Source organism: Petromyzon marinus, chromosome 59 (assembly GCF_048934315.1).
Source record: "Petromyzon marinus isolate PM22_M1 ecotype Great Lakes invasive population chromosome 59, UKy_Petmar_22M1.pri1.0, whole genome shotgun sequence".
Lineage (NCBI taxonomy): Eukaryota > Metazoa > Chordata > Hyperoartia > Petromyzontiformes > Petromyzontidae > Petromyzon > Petromyzon marinus.
In genome coordinates, this window is record NC_133725.1 from 3,656,395 (window position 1) to 3,674,926 (window position 18,532).

At 49.5% G+C, this 18,532-nt stretch overlaps 1 protein-coding gene across 1 annotated transcript in view; it reads right to left on the reverse strand.

Moving 5' to 3' along the window:
* LOC116955453 (uncharacterized) overlaps positions 1–18,532 on the reverse strand; it is an 82,450-nt gene that overhangs the window by 53,727 nt on the left and 10,191 nt on the right. Inside the window, exon 2 of the mRNA XM_076052940.1 lies at positions 487–1,074. Coding sequence (XP_075909055.1) covers positions 487–938 — 452 coding nt within the window. The 5' untranslated portion in view covers positions 939–1,074. The remainder of the gene's footprint in view (positions 1–486; positions 1,075–18,532) is intronic.

Below are 18,532 nucleotides of genomic sequence, written 5' to 3' on the forward strand. Positions count from 1 at the left end.
GGACGGCTTTCTTTTGAGCCTCGACCCAATTGGTGCTCGACCAGATGACGCCAAAAGGCGTCCCTTGGTGTGGACCAATCAGTTTCAAGGACAATGCATATATTATCATAGTGTGTTTTAATGTTTGCATTTTGACTGCAGGTATTGTGGTTAATGCAGTAACATAAATCCTTGTAAAAAAAAAGGTTTCAGTTTTGTTGCCAGAAAAAAGGGGAAAAACCCTTATTATTATTACATTTTGGTACCGGCAAAGGAGGTCTAATGATGTAGACAAAATAAAATAAAAAAATTCACGACGTTTCGATCACACTCACGAGTGACTTCACCGAAAGGAAGGAAGACTAGGAGCTACATAGCTCAGTGGACCTTCCCTGGTAAAAAATAAATAAAAAGAGCTGATAAAACATCGTTGATATAGTTTCTGCTGATCATGGAGCTGCTGCTGCTGCTGCTGCTGCTGATGATGATGATGATGAGACAACTGACCCATCCTGGAGAGCTCGCTCCAGCACCCGGAGGTGCCACTTGCTCCGCGACGTGGCCCAGGCCCCCTGAGCGAGCTTGGCGGCCCCGGCGTGGAGCTCCGTGTTGAGCCTCTGCAGCAGCTCACGCTCCGCGGAGATGTACAGCCGCTCCACGGCCAGGCCCTCCGCCAGGGGTACAAGCACCTCCACCAGGGAGCTCTGCTTGACCTCCGTCAGGGAGCTCTGCGTGACCTCTGTCCCGGGGCCCTGCTTGACCTCCGTCTGGGGGCTCTGTTTGACCTCCGCCCTGGGGCCCTGCTTAAACCCCATCGGGGAGCTCTGTTTGACCTTGCTCTGTTCGATGTCAGCAGTCAGGGGGCTCTGTTTGACCTCCGTCCGTGGGCCGCGCTTGACCTCCGTCGTGGGGCTCTGCCACTCCACCATCCTGGAGCTCTGCTTCTTCTCCTCCTCCATGAGAGAGATCGGCCGCTCCTCCTCCTCCGCGAGGGGGCCCCCCTAGATCTCCGGCTCCTCCTCCACCAGGTGGCTTGCCTTGTCCTCCACGAGCACCTCCATTCTCGGGCCGCAAAGCTGCCAGGGCACGGGTTGCCTGGCGCGAGACGCGGGGCGCAGAAATGGAAGAGCAGGAGATCGATCGCGAAGCTCTCGGGGTTATTTTCCGCGTGATGCAGAGGGTAAAAGGTGCGGCCCTGCGATTGCCCGTGAGCACGTTGAACTTGTCGCGCCGTACGTAGCCAACCCTGCTAATGGGAGGTGCAGTGTTGAGTCTGTGGTGCAGTGTTGAGGCTGTGGTGCAGTGTTGAGTCTGTGGTGCAGTGTTGAGTCTATGGTGCAGTGTTGAGTCTATGGGGAGTATTGAGTCTATGGGGGGTGTTGAGTCTATGGGCAGTGTTGAGTCTATGGGCTGTGTTGAGTCTATGGTGCAGTGTTGAGTCTATGGTGCAGTGTTGAGTCTATGGGCAGTGCTGAGTCTATGGGTAGTGTTGAGTCTATGGGAAGTGTTGAGTCTATGGTGCAGTGTTGAGTCTATGGTGCAGTGTTGAGTCTATGGGCAGTGTTGAGTCCATGGGCAGTGTTGAGTCTATGGGCAGTGTTGAGTCTATGGTGCAGTGTTGAGTCTATGGGCAGTGTTGAGTCTATGGGCAGTGTTGAGTCTATGGTGCAGTGTTGAGTCTATGGTGCAGATTGAGTCTATGGGCAGTGCTGAGTCTATGGGTGTATTGAGTCTATGGGCAGTGTTGAGTCTATGAGCAGTTACATTATGAGACCTGCTTTGCCAGTAACAAGATATAGGAATAGGTTTTACCCTTTTAACTGGCACAAAAACTGACACCTTTATTCAAGGCATCATGTTTGTAATAACCACAACACAAGCAGTCAAAATGCAAACAAAAAGAGACAACTCTGATAATAATATGCACTGTCCTTGAAATTGATTGGTCCACACCCGAGACAGCTTTTCTTAGAGCCCAGTCTCCACTGGTGTTGGACCAGAAGACGCCAAAAGGCGTACAACTCAAAAACAGCGCACTATCAGAGTATTGAGGGCTCGGGGTGAGCATTTACATTATGAGACCTCCTTTGCCAGTAACAAGATACAGAAATAGGTTTTTACCCTTTTAACTGGCACAAAAGTGACACCTTTATACAAGGGATCATGTTTGCAATAACCACAACACAAGCAGTCAAAATGCATACAAAAAGAGACAACGCTGATAATATGCACTGTCCTTGAATTTGATTGGTCCACACCCGAGACGGCTTTTCTTAGAGCCTTGAATAAAGGTGTCAGTTTTTGTGCCAGCTGTTTTTGAGTTGTACACCCACTCACCCACCCACCCACTCATCCACCCACCCACCTACTCACTCACCCACCCACACACTCACCCACCCACCTACTCACTCACCCACCAACCCACTCACTCACTCACCCACTCACTCACTCACCCACTCACTCACTCACCTACTCACCCACCCACTCACTCACCTACTCACCCACCCACTCACCCACCCACCCACTCACTCACCCACCCACCCACCCACTCACCCACCCACCCACCCACTCACCCACCCACCCACCCACTCACTCACCCACCCACCCACTCACTCACCCACCCACTCACTCACCCACCCACTCACTCACCCATCCACCCACTCACCCACTCACTCACCCACCCATCCACTCACTCCTCTCTCTGCTCCCTCCCTTACCGACACAACAAACTAAACACAAAAAGCAGTTCTAAAGAAATTCGTTTTCAATATTAGTTTAGTTCCTGTATCGTAGTGTACAGTACAGTAGGCAATGTAGTGTGTAGGCGTGCAGTGTATAGTGTAGTGTACAGTGTAGTGTATATTGTAGTGTATGGTGTATAGTGTACAGTGTGGTTTATAGTATATACTGTAGTGTGGTGTATAGTAGTGTAGTGTACAGTAGTGCAGTGTATAGTGTAGTGTATAGTAGTGTTGTGTAAAGTGTAGTTTATAGTATATACTGTCGTGTGGTGTATAGTAGTGTAGTGTATAGTGTAGTGTATAGTATAGTGTAGTGTATAGTAGTGTAGTGTATAGTAGTGTATAGTGTAGTGTATAGTAGTGTAGTGTACAGTAGTGTAGTGTATAGTAGTGTATAGTGTACAGTGTGGCTTATAGTATATACTGCAGTATGGTGTATAGTAGTGTATAGTGTAGTGTACAGTAGTGTAGTGTATAGTGTAGTGTATAGTGTAGTGTATAGTAGTGTAGTGTAGAGTGTAGTTTATAGTATATACTGTCGTGTGGTGTATAGTAGTGTAGTGTACAGTAGTGTACAGTAGTGTAGTGTACAGTGTAGTTTATAGTAGTGTAGTGTATGGTGTGTGTAGTGAATAGTGTAGTGTAAAGTGATGTATGTCCAACTTCTTTCGCACCATACGTAAGCCAACCGTGCTGATCGGAGATGACAGGAGGGGTTTGGGTGATGGGACAAATGACTAACAGTAAACATGGAGAGAGAGAAAAACATTTAGAGTGTTCGTCACTTGTTAGGAATGCGTGCCCTGTTCACGGATGAGTTCCCTGCACAGTGGCGAAACTCACACTCTAGCCCACCGCTGTACTCGTGACCAGACTCCACCCAAATCCGATGAGCTATGAAGCTCTTTAATCACACATGTCCCAGCAGAATCAGAAGTAGTTATTTATAGTGCAGGAAATCCGATGAGCTGTAAAGCTCTTTGTTTACAGACGTCCAGCAGAATCAGAAGTAATTATTTATACTGCAGAAGGAAATCCGATGAGCTGTAAAGCTCTTTGTTTACAGACGTCCAGCAGAATCACAAGTGTTTATTTATACTGCAGGGGGAAATCCGATGGGCTGTAAAGCTCTTTGTTAGCAGACGTCCAATAGAATCAGAAGTAATTATTTATACTGCAGAAGGAAATCCGATGGGCTGTAAAGCTCTTTGTTAACAGACGTCCAGGAGAGGCACGGGGGGGGGGAGAGTGGGGGGGGGTAAGAACGTTACAAACAAACGTTACAAAAAAAAAGCACGATACTATTGCAAAGTTCAAGTTAATGTAAACAAATCGCCCAACGCACAAACAACACAACAACACAACACTAAACCATCCAATCATCCTAGCAGGCAAAGCCTGCTGAGGTTTTACATAGAGTTCACACAGAGACCCACGGAGCTACGTAGAGACCCATTGAGTTGGGTTAGAGATCAACCGAGTAACGAGTCACGTCTGAATCAAGGCATCTCAGATGTGGCTCTGCGGTGTCCACTTCCACGGAGCGTTCACCGAGAATTGTTCGTCTCGTGACCGATGACGCCACGCCGCCGATGGACCAATCGGAACAGAGCCGGGTCAAGCGTGCCAAAGCGAACAAAGATATTCATATTCTTGGCTCTTTCGGTAAAGTCACGTTGAAGGGAAACAATAAAATAATAAAAAAATATATATAAAACAATATAAAAATTCTCACGACGTTTCGACCATAACGCAAACGGTCGTCATCAGGTGTGTCGGTTTGCATTAATTTATTTATTTTTTAAACGGTGTATTTATTTATTTATAAAAAAAACGTCAGCACCACGCGATTTGGCAGTTTATTTAGAAGGACGAGTCCATCTATGTTCTGAAAAGAGGAGGGGGGAGACGAAAAATTAATGCATGCTGTCTGAAAGCCACCATAAGCGTGAACAATCAATTAAGACCTGAAATGGTTAATCAAATCTTTCCAATGATTGCTAAGCCAGAATCCATCTTCTTGGTTGAAATTGTCTCTGTGTGTGTGTGTATATATGTGGATAGCCTCATGAACGAACCTCTCATGGTAGCCAGATGGCTTACAAAGAACCTCTGTCTTGGAAAAGTCAATGTCATGTGAGCCTACTGAATTAGAACAATGATCTGCCACGGCCGAGGTGTTGGTCCTACCGTGTTTAAGGTCTGCTTTGTGTTCACGAATGCGGTCCGAGACATGGCGTTTGGTTTCTCCAATGACAAAGATGCCCCGTGTAGCCCACGCAGGCTGTTGGGGGCAAGAGCTGTTAAGGGGCCGTCCATAAATGACGTCACGCGATTTTGGACGATTTTTGACACCCCCCCCCCCCGTCACACGGCGTCACAAAGAGTCAGATCCCGCCTCAAATATGACGTCACAAAGCTCTGCCCACCTCCAAAAAAGATAAATATAAAACATGCTTCAAATCGCTTTAAAGTATTGTCATTGTAGCGCGTGTTTAATGTGGCGCTGCACTCCTGGTTACACACCAGGGCGAGGTGCTCAACACCTCCTGGTTACACACCAGGTCGTCAACACCTCCTGGTTACACACCAGGCGAGGTCGTCAACACCTCCTGGTTACACACCAGGGCGAGGTGCTCAACACCTCCTGGTTACACACCAGGCGAGGTCATCAACACCTCCTGGTTACACACCAGGTGAGGTCGTCAACACCTCCTGGTTACACACCAGGAGGTGGTCAACACCTCCTGGCTACACACCAGGTGGTCAACACCTCCTGGTTTCACACCAGGTCGTCAACACCTCCTGGTTACACAGCAGGCGAGGTCGTCAACACCTCCGGGCTACACACCAGGGCCAGGTGGTCAACACCTCCTGGTTACACACCAGGTCGTCAACACCTCCTGGTTACACACCAGGCGAGGTCATCAACACCTCCTGGTTACACACCAGGTCGTCAACACCTCCTGGTTACACAGCAGGTCATCAACACCTCCTGGTTACACACCAGGCGAGGTCGTCAACACCTCCGGGCTACACACCAGGGCCAGGTGGTCAACACCTCCTGGTTACACACCAGGTCGTCAACACCTCCTGGTTACACCCCAGGCGAGGTCATCAACACCTCCTGGTTACACACCAGGTCGTCAACACCTCCTGGTTACACAGCAGGTCATCAACACCTCCTGGTTACACACCAGGTCATCAACACCTCCTGGTTACACACCAGGTCGTCAACACCTCCTGGTTACACACCAGGTGAGGTCGTCAACACCTCCTGGTTACACCCCAGGCGAGGTCATCAACACCTCCTGGTTACACACCAGGTCGTCAACACCTCCTGGTTACACAGCAGGCGAGGTCATCAACACCTCCTGGTTACACACCAGGCGAGGTCGTCAACACCTCCTGGTTACACACCAGGCGAGGTCATCAACACCTCCTGGTTACACACCAGGCGAGGTCGTCAACACCTCCTGGTTACACAGCAGGGCGAGGTGGTCAACACCTCCTGGTTACACACCAGGTCGTCAACACCTCCTGGTTACACACCAGGCGAGGTCGTCAACACCTCCTGGTTACACACCAGGCGAGGTCATCAACACCTCCTGGTTACACACCAGGCGAGGTCGTCAACACCTCCTGGTTACACAGCAGGCGAGGTGGTCAACACCTCCAGGTTACACACCAGGTCGTCAACACCTCCTGGTTACACACCAGGTGCTCAACACCTCCTGGCACACACCAGGTCATCAACACCTCCTGGTTACACACCAGGCGAGATCGTCAACACCTCCTGGTTACACACCAGGTGGTCAACACCTCCTGGTTACACACCAGGTGCTCAACACCTCCTGGCACACACCAGGTCATCAACACCTCCTGGTTACACACCAGGCGAGGTCGTCAACACCTCCTGGTTACACACCAGGCGAGGTCGTCAACACCTCCTGGTTACACACCAGGCGAGGTCGTCAACACCTCCTGGTTACACACCAGGTCGTCAACACCTCCTGGTTACACACCAGGTCGTCAACACCTCCTGGTTACACACCAGGTGAGGTCGTCAACACCTCCTGGTTACACACCAGGTCATCAACACCTCCTGGTTACACACCAGGTCATCAACACCTCCTGGTTACACACCAGGTGGTGAACACCTCCTGGTTACACAGCAGGGTCAGGTGGTCAACACCTCCGGGCACACCCTGGCGGGCCCCCGTGCAGGGTGACCCACACGGGGGAAGTGGCCTCCAGCACTTGTGTCTGTGCGTTAAAGGAAGCGGCGTGAACTTGGTCACGCTTTCCACGGACCCCTGGTGCACTCGAGGGGGCAACTATGGAAAACAACCACGCAAATTTAGCCGAAGTGTTGCACGGAAATGTGGGGGGGGGGGGGGATGGTGGTGGAGGAGTGACCTCGGTGGGGAAGGGGGGGGTTGGTGGTTCATAATGGCCGAGTCAAAGGCGCAGAGATTCTGAGTCACAAGCCACGGGGTTTCAGTCGACCGCTGTGATTGAACCGGGGTGCTCAAGGGAAGCGGGTTGATGGTTTCGGGCCAGATGACACACCACTGACTCACGCTGAGATAGCTATAGACTCACACACAGACCCACAGACTCACACACACATAACCATAGACTCACATAGAGATCCATAACCCTCACACAGAGACCCATAACACTCACATAGAGACCCACAGACTCACACAGAGAGCCACAGGCTCACATAGAGACCCAGACTCACACAGAAACCCACAGACTCACACAGAGTACCCATAGACTCACACAGAGACCCATAGACTCACACAGAGACATATAGACTCACACAGAGACCCATAAACTCACACAGAGACCCATAGACTCACACAGAGACCCACAGACTCACACAGAGACCTATAGACTCACACAGATACCCACAGACTCACACAGAGACCCATAGACTCACACAGAGACCCACAGACTCACACAGAGACCCACAGACTCACACAGAGACCTATAGACTCACACAGAGACCCATAGACTCACACAGAGACCCACAGACTCACACAGAGACCCATAGACTCACACAGAGACCTATAGACTCACACAGAGACCCACAGACTCACACAGAGACCCACAGACTCACACAGAGACCCACAGACTTGTACAGAGAGCCCATAGACTCACACAGGGGCCCGAAGTCTCACACAGAGACCTATAGACTCACACAGAGACCTATAGACTCACACAGAGACCCACAGACTCACACAGAGACCCATAGACTCACACAGAGACCCACAGACTCACACAGAGACCCATAGACTCACACAGAGACCTATAGACTCACACAGAGACCCACAGACTCACACAGAGACCCATAGACTCACACAGAGACCCACAGACTCACACAGAGACCCATAGACTCACACAGAGACCCATGGACTCACACAGAGACCCGTAGACTCACACAGAGACCTATAGACTCACACAGAGACCCACAGACTCACACAGAGACCCATAGACTCACACAGAGACCCACAGACTCACACAGAGACCCATAGACTCACACAGAGACCCACAGACTCACACAGAGACTCACGCAGCTTTAACGCAGACCGCCCCCCCCCCCGAACCCCCCATGATTATATCACAGACTGAACGTCGACGCGTCAGACAAAGAGACATTGTGATGAAACCGGCCTCTCCGGCACAACGAGATGAGCCACCGAGGAGTCCCGCCAACCGTGGCACGGAAACAATTTGTCGGCGGTGCGGACCACACTCTGTACCACACTCCGTACCACACTCCGTACCACACTCCCTACCACACTCCGTACCACACTCCCTACCACACTCCGTACCACACTCCATACCACACTCCGTACCACACTCCCTACCACACTCCCTACCACACTCCGTACCACACTCCGTACCACATTCCCAACCACACTCCATACCACACTCCGTACCACACTCCCTACCACACTCCCTACCACACTCCGTACCACACTCCCTACCACACTCCCTACCACACTCCATACCACACTCCATACCACACTCCCTACCACACTCCCTACCACACTCCGTACCACACTCCGTACCACACTCCATACCACACTCCCTACCACACTCCATACCACACTCCGTACCACACTCCGTACCACACTCCGTACCACATTCCATACCACACTCCCTACCACACTCCGTACCACACTCCATACCACACTCCCTACCACATTCCATACCACACTCCCTACCACACTCCCAACCACACTCCCTACCACACTCCCTACCACACTCCATACCACACTCCATACCACACTCCGTACCACACTCCCTACCACACTCCCTACCACACTCCATACCACACTCCCTACCACACTCCGTACCACACTCCATACCACACTCCCTACCACACTCCCTACCACACTCCCTACCACACTCCGTACCACACTCCCTACCACACTCCCTACCACACTCCATACCACACTCCATACCACACTCCCTACCACACTCCCTACCACACTCCGTACCACACTCCGTACCACACTCCATACCACACTCCCTACCACACTCCATACCACACTCCGTACCACACTCCGTACCACACTCCGTACCACATTCCATACCACACTCCCTACCACACTCCGTACCACACTCCATACCACACTCCCTACCACATTCCATACCACACTCCCTACCACACTCCCAACCACACTCCCTACCACACTCCCTACCACACTCCATACCACACTCCATACCACACTCCGTACCACACTCCCTACCACACTCCCTACCACACTCCATACCACACTCCCTACCACACTCCGTACCACACTCCATACCACACTCCCTACCACACTCCATACCACACTCCCTACCACACTCCCTACCACACTCCGTACCACACTCCATACCACACTCCCTACCACACTCCATACCACACTCCGTACCACACTCCCTACCACACTCCATACCACACTCCCTACCACACTCCATACCACACTCCCTACCACACTCCATACCACACTCCATACCACACTCCCAACCCCACTCCCTACCACACTCCGTACCGCATGGACTTTTCTCCGGGTCCTCCGGTTTTTTTTTCCCTCCACGTTTAAAAAAATCACCACAGACGAGTTTAGAGCATTTTTGGCTGCTACTGCTGCTGTGGGTTTCCACTGGACGATGATATAAGCCCACTCCGTCGGCCCACCATGTGTGGACACACAGGGTCGCTTCAGTAAAAAAAAGAACCACGTAGCAGCCTAGTGGCACCTTCGCCTGGCCACAATAATTAAAAAAATAAAATCACTTTTTTTTCAACGGTTTTATTTAACTTCACCTTGTGTTTGTCGTGATCAAATATTGTAATCGGAAGTTCGTCTACTTCCTGTTGTCAAATCAATTGCAATTTTTTTTTGCACACGTGCTCAGGGTCCGGCGACAATGCACGCCTTTATGAAAATCGGCATAGATTCGTCAATTAATTGCCGCCTCCTTTCAAGCAATTAACATTTTGTATGGACGCCTTATTATTTATAACCACAACTGACACCTTGAATAAAGGTGTCAGTTTTTGTGCCAGTTAAAGGGTAAAACCAATTACTATATCTTGTTACTGGCAAAGGAGGTCTCATAATGTAAATGCTCACCCCGAGCCCTCAATACTCTGATAGTGCGCTGTTTGTTGAGTTGTACGCCTTTTGGCGTCTTCTGGTCCAACACCAGTGGAGACTAGGCTCTAAGAAAAGCCGTCTCGGGTGTGGACCAATCAAATTCAAGGACAGTGCCAATATTATTATCAGAGTTGTCTTTTTTTGTTTGCATTTTGACTGCTTGTGTTGTGTCAGTTAAAGGGTAAAACCTATTCTTAAACAAAGTTGTTAATAAAACCGTTGTTTAAAAAAATAAACACTTTTTAAAGGAGTTATTTTTTTTTAAGATACCGTGGGGGTTCTAAACTCACGGCAACACCAACTGAAGGCCCTCGGGCACAGAGACAGATCGGTTTTTGATGGGTTTACTTGTTATTATTATTACTTTACACGCTTTTATTTAACTCTGTCGTTGTTTTGATTTAAAGCTTTCGTGACTGCAGTAATTCATATTCTTGGCTCTTTCGGTAAAGTCACGTTGAAGGGAAACAATAAAATAATAAAATATATTTCATTGTTTGATATATATTTTTTATTATTTTATTGTTTCCCTTCAACGTGACTTTACTGAAAGAGCTAAGAATATCTGTCGTTGTATCCTCAAATGTTGTAACTCAATTTTAACCCACTTCCCAATGTGGTATCGACTGCAAACCTGGTATACTTATGTCATACCGATGACAATATTATATTCTATCAAAATGTTTTTAAAATATATATTTTTAAAACATTTTTTATATGTTTAATTGTCCACGGTCCGTTACGTTGTGGCAAGCTTCGGGGTCACTTCCTGGAGTTGTTCCATTACGACAGTACATTCATGTTTACCACGTGACGATCGATCTATTTTTAACTTTTTAGTACATTTCATGAAAGCGTGTTTTTAAAAAAAAAGTTTATTTTTAAAAATCATTACTTATTTTGCTCGCTGTCTGGAGATGAAATGGAACTTGGTCCCTGTTTGATTGCGAGCTGCTGAACCTTTTTACTCGGCCTTGGCATTGCCTCCTGCTCATATGAAATTGTATTTCATTTTCGTTAAATTTCTTTCCCCCGTTTGTAAACGTTCCGTTCTTCGTCACGCTGGTGCTCGCAGAAGCGGGCTCGCGGGTTAAATTAAAAAAAAAATAGCTAGTGACGTGTGAAATGTGAAGATGTGTTTTTTATTTAATTTAAGAGAAATCTTTAAAAAAAAAATTCACGTTTAAAAGGCTTCATAGAGACAGACCGCCCGCCCGCCCGTGTCTTTCGACGCGTTTGGGGATTCCAGCGCGTTTATGTTTCAACACAGACAACGCATTCGCCACTACGCACGTACGCACGTGTGTGGGTGGGTGTAGTAGAGTGTGCTCCTAATCTCAGCTTGTTACCTGTATAAAAGACACCTGGGAGCCAGAAATCTTTCTGATTGAGAGTGGGTCAAATACTTATTTCCATCATTAAAATGCAAATCAATTTCTAACATTTTTGACATGCGTTTTTCTGGATTTTGTTGTTGTTATTATGTCTCTCACTGTTCAAATAAACCTACCATTAAAATTATAGACTGATCATTTCTTTGTCAGTGGGCAAACGTACAAAATCAGCAGGGGATCAAATACTTTTTTCCCTCACTGTAGACTCGCATAGAGACCCGTAGGCTCGCATAGAGACCCGTAGACTCGCATAGAGACCCGTAGACTCACATAGAGCCTCGTAGACTCGCATAGAGACCCGTAGACTCGCATAGAGACCCGTAGACTCGCACAGAGACCCGTAGACTCGCACAGAGACCCGTAGACTCGCACAGAGACCCGTAGACTCGCATAGAGACCCGTAGACTCGCACAGAGACCCGTAGACTCGCACAGAGGCCCGTAGACTCGCACAGAGACCCGTAGACTCGCATAGAGACCCGTAGACTCGCATAGATACCCGTAGACTCGCATAGAGACCCATAGACTCGCGCAGAGGACCCGTAGACTCACATAGAGACCCATAGACTCGCATAGCGACCCGTAGACTCGCATAGAGACCCGTAGACTCGCATAGAGACCCGTAGACTCACATAGAGACCCGTAGACTCACATAGAGACCCGTAGACTCACATAGAGACCCGTAGACTCGCATAGAGACCCATATACTCAGAGACCCAGAGACTCGCACAGCGACACCCAGACTCGGAGACCCATCGACTCAGAGACCCATAGACTTACACAGACAACCCATAGACTCAGAGATCCAGACTAACAGACACCCATATACACACACAGAGACCCACAGACTCACAAATATACCTGTAGACTCACACAGACACCCATAGACTCACAAATATACCTGTAGACTCACACAGAGACCCACAGACTCACAAATATACCTGTAGACTCACACAGAGACCCGTAGACTCAGACGGAGTCCCATGGAGATCTCACGGACTAACAGACTGAGTTGCGTTTCAACCGGGTTCTCAAGCGCAGTGAAGTTGATGGTCATCACGCACGTGATGCAAACGTGCACGATTTGTGAAGCCGGCGACGATGATGATGATGATGCTGATTCTGATGATGCTGAGCAAAGTGGAAGCCTGGCCGGGAACTGAACTCACATGCCCGCCCCCCCCCCACCCCCCCCACATCGAGGTCACTCGCAGGCAAATGCCGACGGAACTCTCACCGTTACTCTCGCCAGCGGCGCCCTAAAATCGTCAATTTATTCATCTCACTTCGTCGCGAGGTGGCATTCCCCCCCATCGCGAGCCCTCTTCAAGCAAAGACGACGATCCCCCGCACGGTCTCAGCGGACCGTCCGGGGGGCAATTGGCTGTTAGCGAGTAGCAGCAGCAGCAGCCTATGAAGGCTGCCGGCACTGTGGTACACGAAGGAGGGGGGTGGAGTGGCCAGAAACCACGCCCGGCCGCCTTTGTATCCCCCCCGCCCCCCCCCCCCCAAGCGGCGATGTTTCCGACTGCACACGGCTGCACCAGGTAACTCATTTGAGGCCGAGTCGACCTAGGCCCAGAGACCGGTTCAGATAATTGTCGCTTGGTGGTGGTGGTGGTGGCCGTGAGCGGGTATCGAACTCGGGGACGCCAGGTTCGTAGCGCAGTGGCCAACACAACCACAACAACCACTACCATAACTACCACAACCATAACTACCACCACTACCACAACCACTACCATAACTACCACCACAACAACAACCATAACTACCACCACTACCACAACCATAACTATCACCACAACCACTACCACAACCACTACCATAACTACAACCACAGCCACCACAACAACCACCAGCATAACCATTAGCATAACCACCACCACAAACACCACCACAACTACCATCACAACCACCATCACAACCACCACCACAACCACCATCACAACCACCATCATAACCACCACCATAACCACCACCACCATAACCACCACCACAACCACTATCACAACCACAACCACCACCACAACTACCATCACAACCACCACCACAGCCACTATCACAACCACCACCATAACCACCACAACAACCACCACCACAACCACCACAACGACCATTACAACCACCACCACCACAACCACCACCACAACCACCACAACCACCACAACCACCACCACCAGTAGGCAGATCTACTCACCACCGCCCGTCTAACGTTAGCTTGCGCCCGTAGCAGTGAATGGCATTGGAAACATTTCAAATATGCAAAACAAAAATTTAAAAAAATGAGCTGAGCTGACATTTAAGAAACAGAGACTCAATTATGACCAACAGATCCAATAAGCTCCCCCCCCCCCTGCCTCGCTAGCAGCACGAGTTCCAAACGGAGCAGCTGCCACCCTTTCACAGTCATCATCAGCGGTGACTACCGTCCGGCCAAGGTGGGGGGAGTGGGGGGGGGGGTTCTGAATCTTGCCTGCAAAAAAACTTGCATCCAACACCCCCCAACCCCTTTTTGGTTCTCGATGCTTTAAAACATTTTTTTTAAATAAACACACGGGGGTATTTTTTGATTTAAAGCTTTCGTGACTGCAGTAATTCATATTCTTAGTTTTTTCGGTAAAGTCACGTTGAAGGGAAACAATAAAATAATAAAATATATATAAAACAATAAAAATTCTCACGACGTTTCGACCATAACGCATCATCACCTGATGACGACCGTTTTTGTTATGGTCGAAACATCGTGAGAATTTTTATTGTTTTGTATGTATTTTATTATTTTATTGTTTTCCGACCTACATGACTTTACCAAAAGACCCAAAGAATGAATACACAGCGGTGGCTGATGAAAACGAAGTCATTCGCATTGGTTACGTTGCTTAATTTGTGTTTTTCGATAGCTTAACTTCGAGAGAACAAACAAGCATCTGCATAGTAGCCGAATTACTCGAAACGCATGTTTCTAGAGACTCATAGAGACCCATACGGACCCACAGACACCCGTTCTCATCGAGACCTACAGAGACCCAGACTCGTATAGTTCCCCAATCGCCAGGGTGTGCCTCTTTCTTCACGATAAAGGGTTTTTTTTGGGTTAGATCGCGTTGTTTATAAATGTTGTCATAACCCTCCCACCACCCGACACGGCCAATCAGCAAAAAAAAGTGTCACGTTGACAAAAGACAAAATAGTTCGCCGCTTTAGCCCACCGGTGTGTTGTTGAAGAGTGAATCCACAACATTTACAGTTTGAGTAGTAGTGCAACGTTTCGCTGGTAATTACATCCAGCATCATCGGGCAATTCGCGATCTAACCCCAAAAAAAAACTCTCAATATGAACTAGCTGTACTAACCGGCTTCGCCCGGGACTTGGATCCACCACGCCCGGCCGCCTTTGTCTCCCCAGTGGCGATGTTCACACACCACAGCAGTTACTCGTTTGAGGCCGAGTCGACCTAGGGGAGGCCCAGGAGCGGTTCAAATAATCGTCACCGGTGGTGGCCGTGAGCGGGAATCGAACTCGGGTGGCCGGGTTCGTAGCGCGGCGTAGCGCTAACCACTACATCACAATGCGTTACGCTTCCACGTGCGAGGGTCACGTGACAGATTTGACGTCACAGCTCACTTGCCGTGCAAAAAAATCTATGCATTATTGAGCTCCCCCCCTAACAAAAAAAAAACCAAAAGTGTATTTTTATAATGTTTGCATGGTGTACAGTCTGGAAAGTACCCACATGGCAAATTTAAAGTTTGTTGCATGTCGAGAAGTACGCGAAACATTTTGAACAGACAGACATAATCACAACTTTGCCTTTTATATATATGGAGATATTAATTGGTCGCGAAAGCCTCCTGCGTGTTAAACTGTTCCTCTTTCTGTCGCTCAGGGGGCATTTCCAAGGATGCATCTCTCTCTCACTATCGTCTCTCTCTCTCTCTCGACACGCTTCCTTTTGGACGAACGTTTGAATGAAATAATCAACGGGGGGCCCTGCTCGCTCGTGAACACACGGAGCGATCGTGAACACGCGGAGCGCTATGACCTCACTGCCTATCTCTTCAAGGAGTGATGAACCATCATCACGCAAACTCCGATCATCCTCGAAGCAGCAGTGGTGGCCTTTGGCTCGGCCGTCGACACAAAGGCGGCGGTCGCCGCATCAACGCACCCTCAGGTGCGCTGAGAGTGCGGCCGTCTGGAACGCTCTTGCTTCCGATATATGTTCGGAAGCCAATGGGAGCTGTGCACTTTTAAATCGTCTCGATTGAAAACACCAGTTCTTTACAACTGCCTTTTGTCTTGCATACGTATGGGCAGTGTTGAGTCTATGGGCAGTGTTGAGTGTATGAAAATTTGAGGCTTAAAAGCCGTGATCTGAACGTGGCTCTCTCACTCCAGCGCTGTCCTACCAGACAGTCTCGCCCCCTTCACCTGATGAAGGCCGCTTGTGTTGTGGCCGAAACGTCGTGAGAATATTATTGTGTTATTTTATTTTATCAATTTATTATTTTATTCTCATTCTACGTGACTTTACCGAAAGAACCAAAGAAGATGTATGAGTAGTGTTGAGTCTATGGCGGTGTTGAGTCTATGGTGCAGTGGTGAGTCTATGAGTAGTGTTGAATCTATGGGCGGTGTTGAGTCTATGGCGGTGTTGAGTCTATGGGCAGTGTTGAGTCTATGAGTGGTGTTGAGTCTATGGGATAGTGTTGAGTCTATGGTGCAGTGTTGAGTGTATGGGCAGTGTTGAGTCTATGGTGCAGTGTTGAGTCTATGGGAAGTGTTGAGTCTATGGGAAGTGTTGAGTCTATGGGCAGTGTTGAGTCTATGGGTAGTGTTGAGTCTATGGGTAGTGTTGAGTCTATGGTGCAGTATTGAGTCTATGGGCAGTGTTGAGTCTATGGGTAGTGTTGAGTCTATGGGCAGTGTTGAGTCTATGGGTAGTGTTGAGTGCATGAGTAGTGTTGAGTCTATGGGCAGTGTTGAGTCTATGGGCAGTGTTGAGTCTATGGGCAGTGTTGAGTCTATGGGCAGTGTTGAGTCTATGGGCAGTGTTGAGTCTATGAGTAGTGTTGAGTCTATGGGCAGTGTTGAGTCTATGGGCAGTGTTGAGTCTATGGGTAGTGTTGAGTCTATGGGTAGTGTTGAGTCTATGGTGCAGTATTGAGTCTATGGGCAGTGTTGAGTCTATGGGTAGTGTTGAGTCTATGGGAAGTGTTGAGTCTATGGGGCAGTGTTGAGTCTATGGGCAGTGTTGAGTCTATGGGCAGTGTTGAGTCTATGGGCAGTGTTGAGTCTATGGGCAGTGTTGAGTCTATGTGCAGTGCTGAGTCTATGGGCTGTGTTGAGTCTATGGGCAGTGTTGAGTCTATGGGCAGTGTTGAGTCTATGGGCAGTGTTGAGTCTATGGGCAGTGTTGAGTCTATGGGCAGTGTTGAGTCTATGGGCAGTGTTGAGACTATGGGCAGTGTTGAGTCTATGGGCAGTGTTGAGTCTATGGGCAGTGTTGAGTCTATGGTGCAGTGTTGAGTCTATGGGGAGTGTTGAGTCTATGAGCAGCTTTGAGTCCGATTTGACCCTCAGCAATGTCCCTGTTCCAACGTAACCCTCCTCCACTGGGGCTCGTAACAACAACAACAACTGTGGCCGTTGTTTTGCAACGTTCAGTCAAGCCAAAAAATATAAACTTACGAGTTAAACATTAAAAGGAAACTTTGCTTTGCCAGGGGCCTGAGTTTGTAAAAGCACTTCTCAGTATAAATGTGCCGTCGTTAAATCTTCCACCACCACCACCCAACACAGCCGATGAGTAAAGTTGTCTCACGTAAAAAAAGACGTGGCCAATTCGTTACTGGCACAACATGTATATGAACAATCGAGTGTTCGATTATTTAAAAGTGCCGCAGCTCGCCCAGCGGCTCCCTAATATCGGGAGGGGGGAAAGCGTTCCAGACGGGAGCGTTCCAGACGGGAGCGTTCCAGACGGGAGCGTTCCAGACGGGAGCGCTCCTGTCTGAGCGTTCCAGACGGGAGCGTTCCAGATGCGAGCACAGCAGACGGGAGCGTTACAGACGGGAGCGTTCCAGACGGGAGCGCTCCTGTCTGAGCGTTCCAGACGGGAGCGTTCCAGATGCGAGCACTTCAGACGGGAGCGTTCCAGACGGGAGCGCTCCTGTCTGAGCGTTCCAGACGAGAGCGTTCCAGATGCGAGCACTCCAGACGGGAGCGTTCCAGACGGGAGCGTTCCAGACGGGAGCGTTCCAGACGGGAGTGCTCCAGATGGGAGCACTCCAGACGGGAGCGTTCCAGACGGGAGTGCTCCAGATGGGAGCACTCCAGACGGGAGCGTTCCAGACGGGAGCGTTCCAGACGGGAGCGTTCCAGACGGGAGAGCTCCAGATGGGAGCGTTCCAGACGGGAGCGTTCCAGACGGGAGCACTTCAGACGGGAGCGTTCCAGACGGGAGCGCTCCTGTCTGAGCGTTCCAGACGGGAGCGTTCCAGATGCGAGCACTTCAGACGGGAGCGGTCCAGACGGGAGCGTTCCAGACGGGAGCGTTCCAGACGGGAGTGCTCCAGACGGGAGCACTTCAGACGGGAGCGTTCCAGACGGGAGCGTTCCAGACGGGAGCACTTCAGCTACACGTGTAGCAGCTACTACACGTGTAGTAGCTACTACGTGTAGCAGCTACTACACGTGTAGTAGCTACTACACGTGTAGTAGCTGCTACACGTGTAGTCGCTACTACACG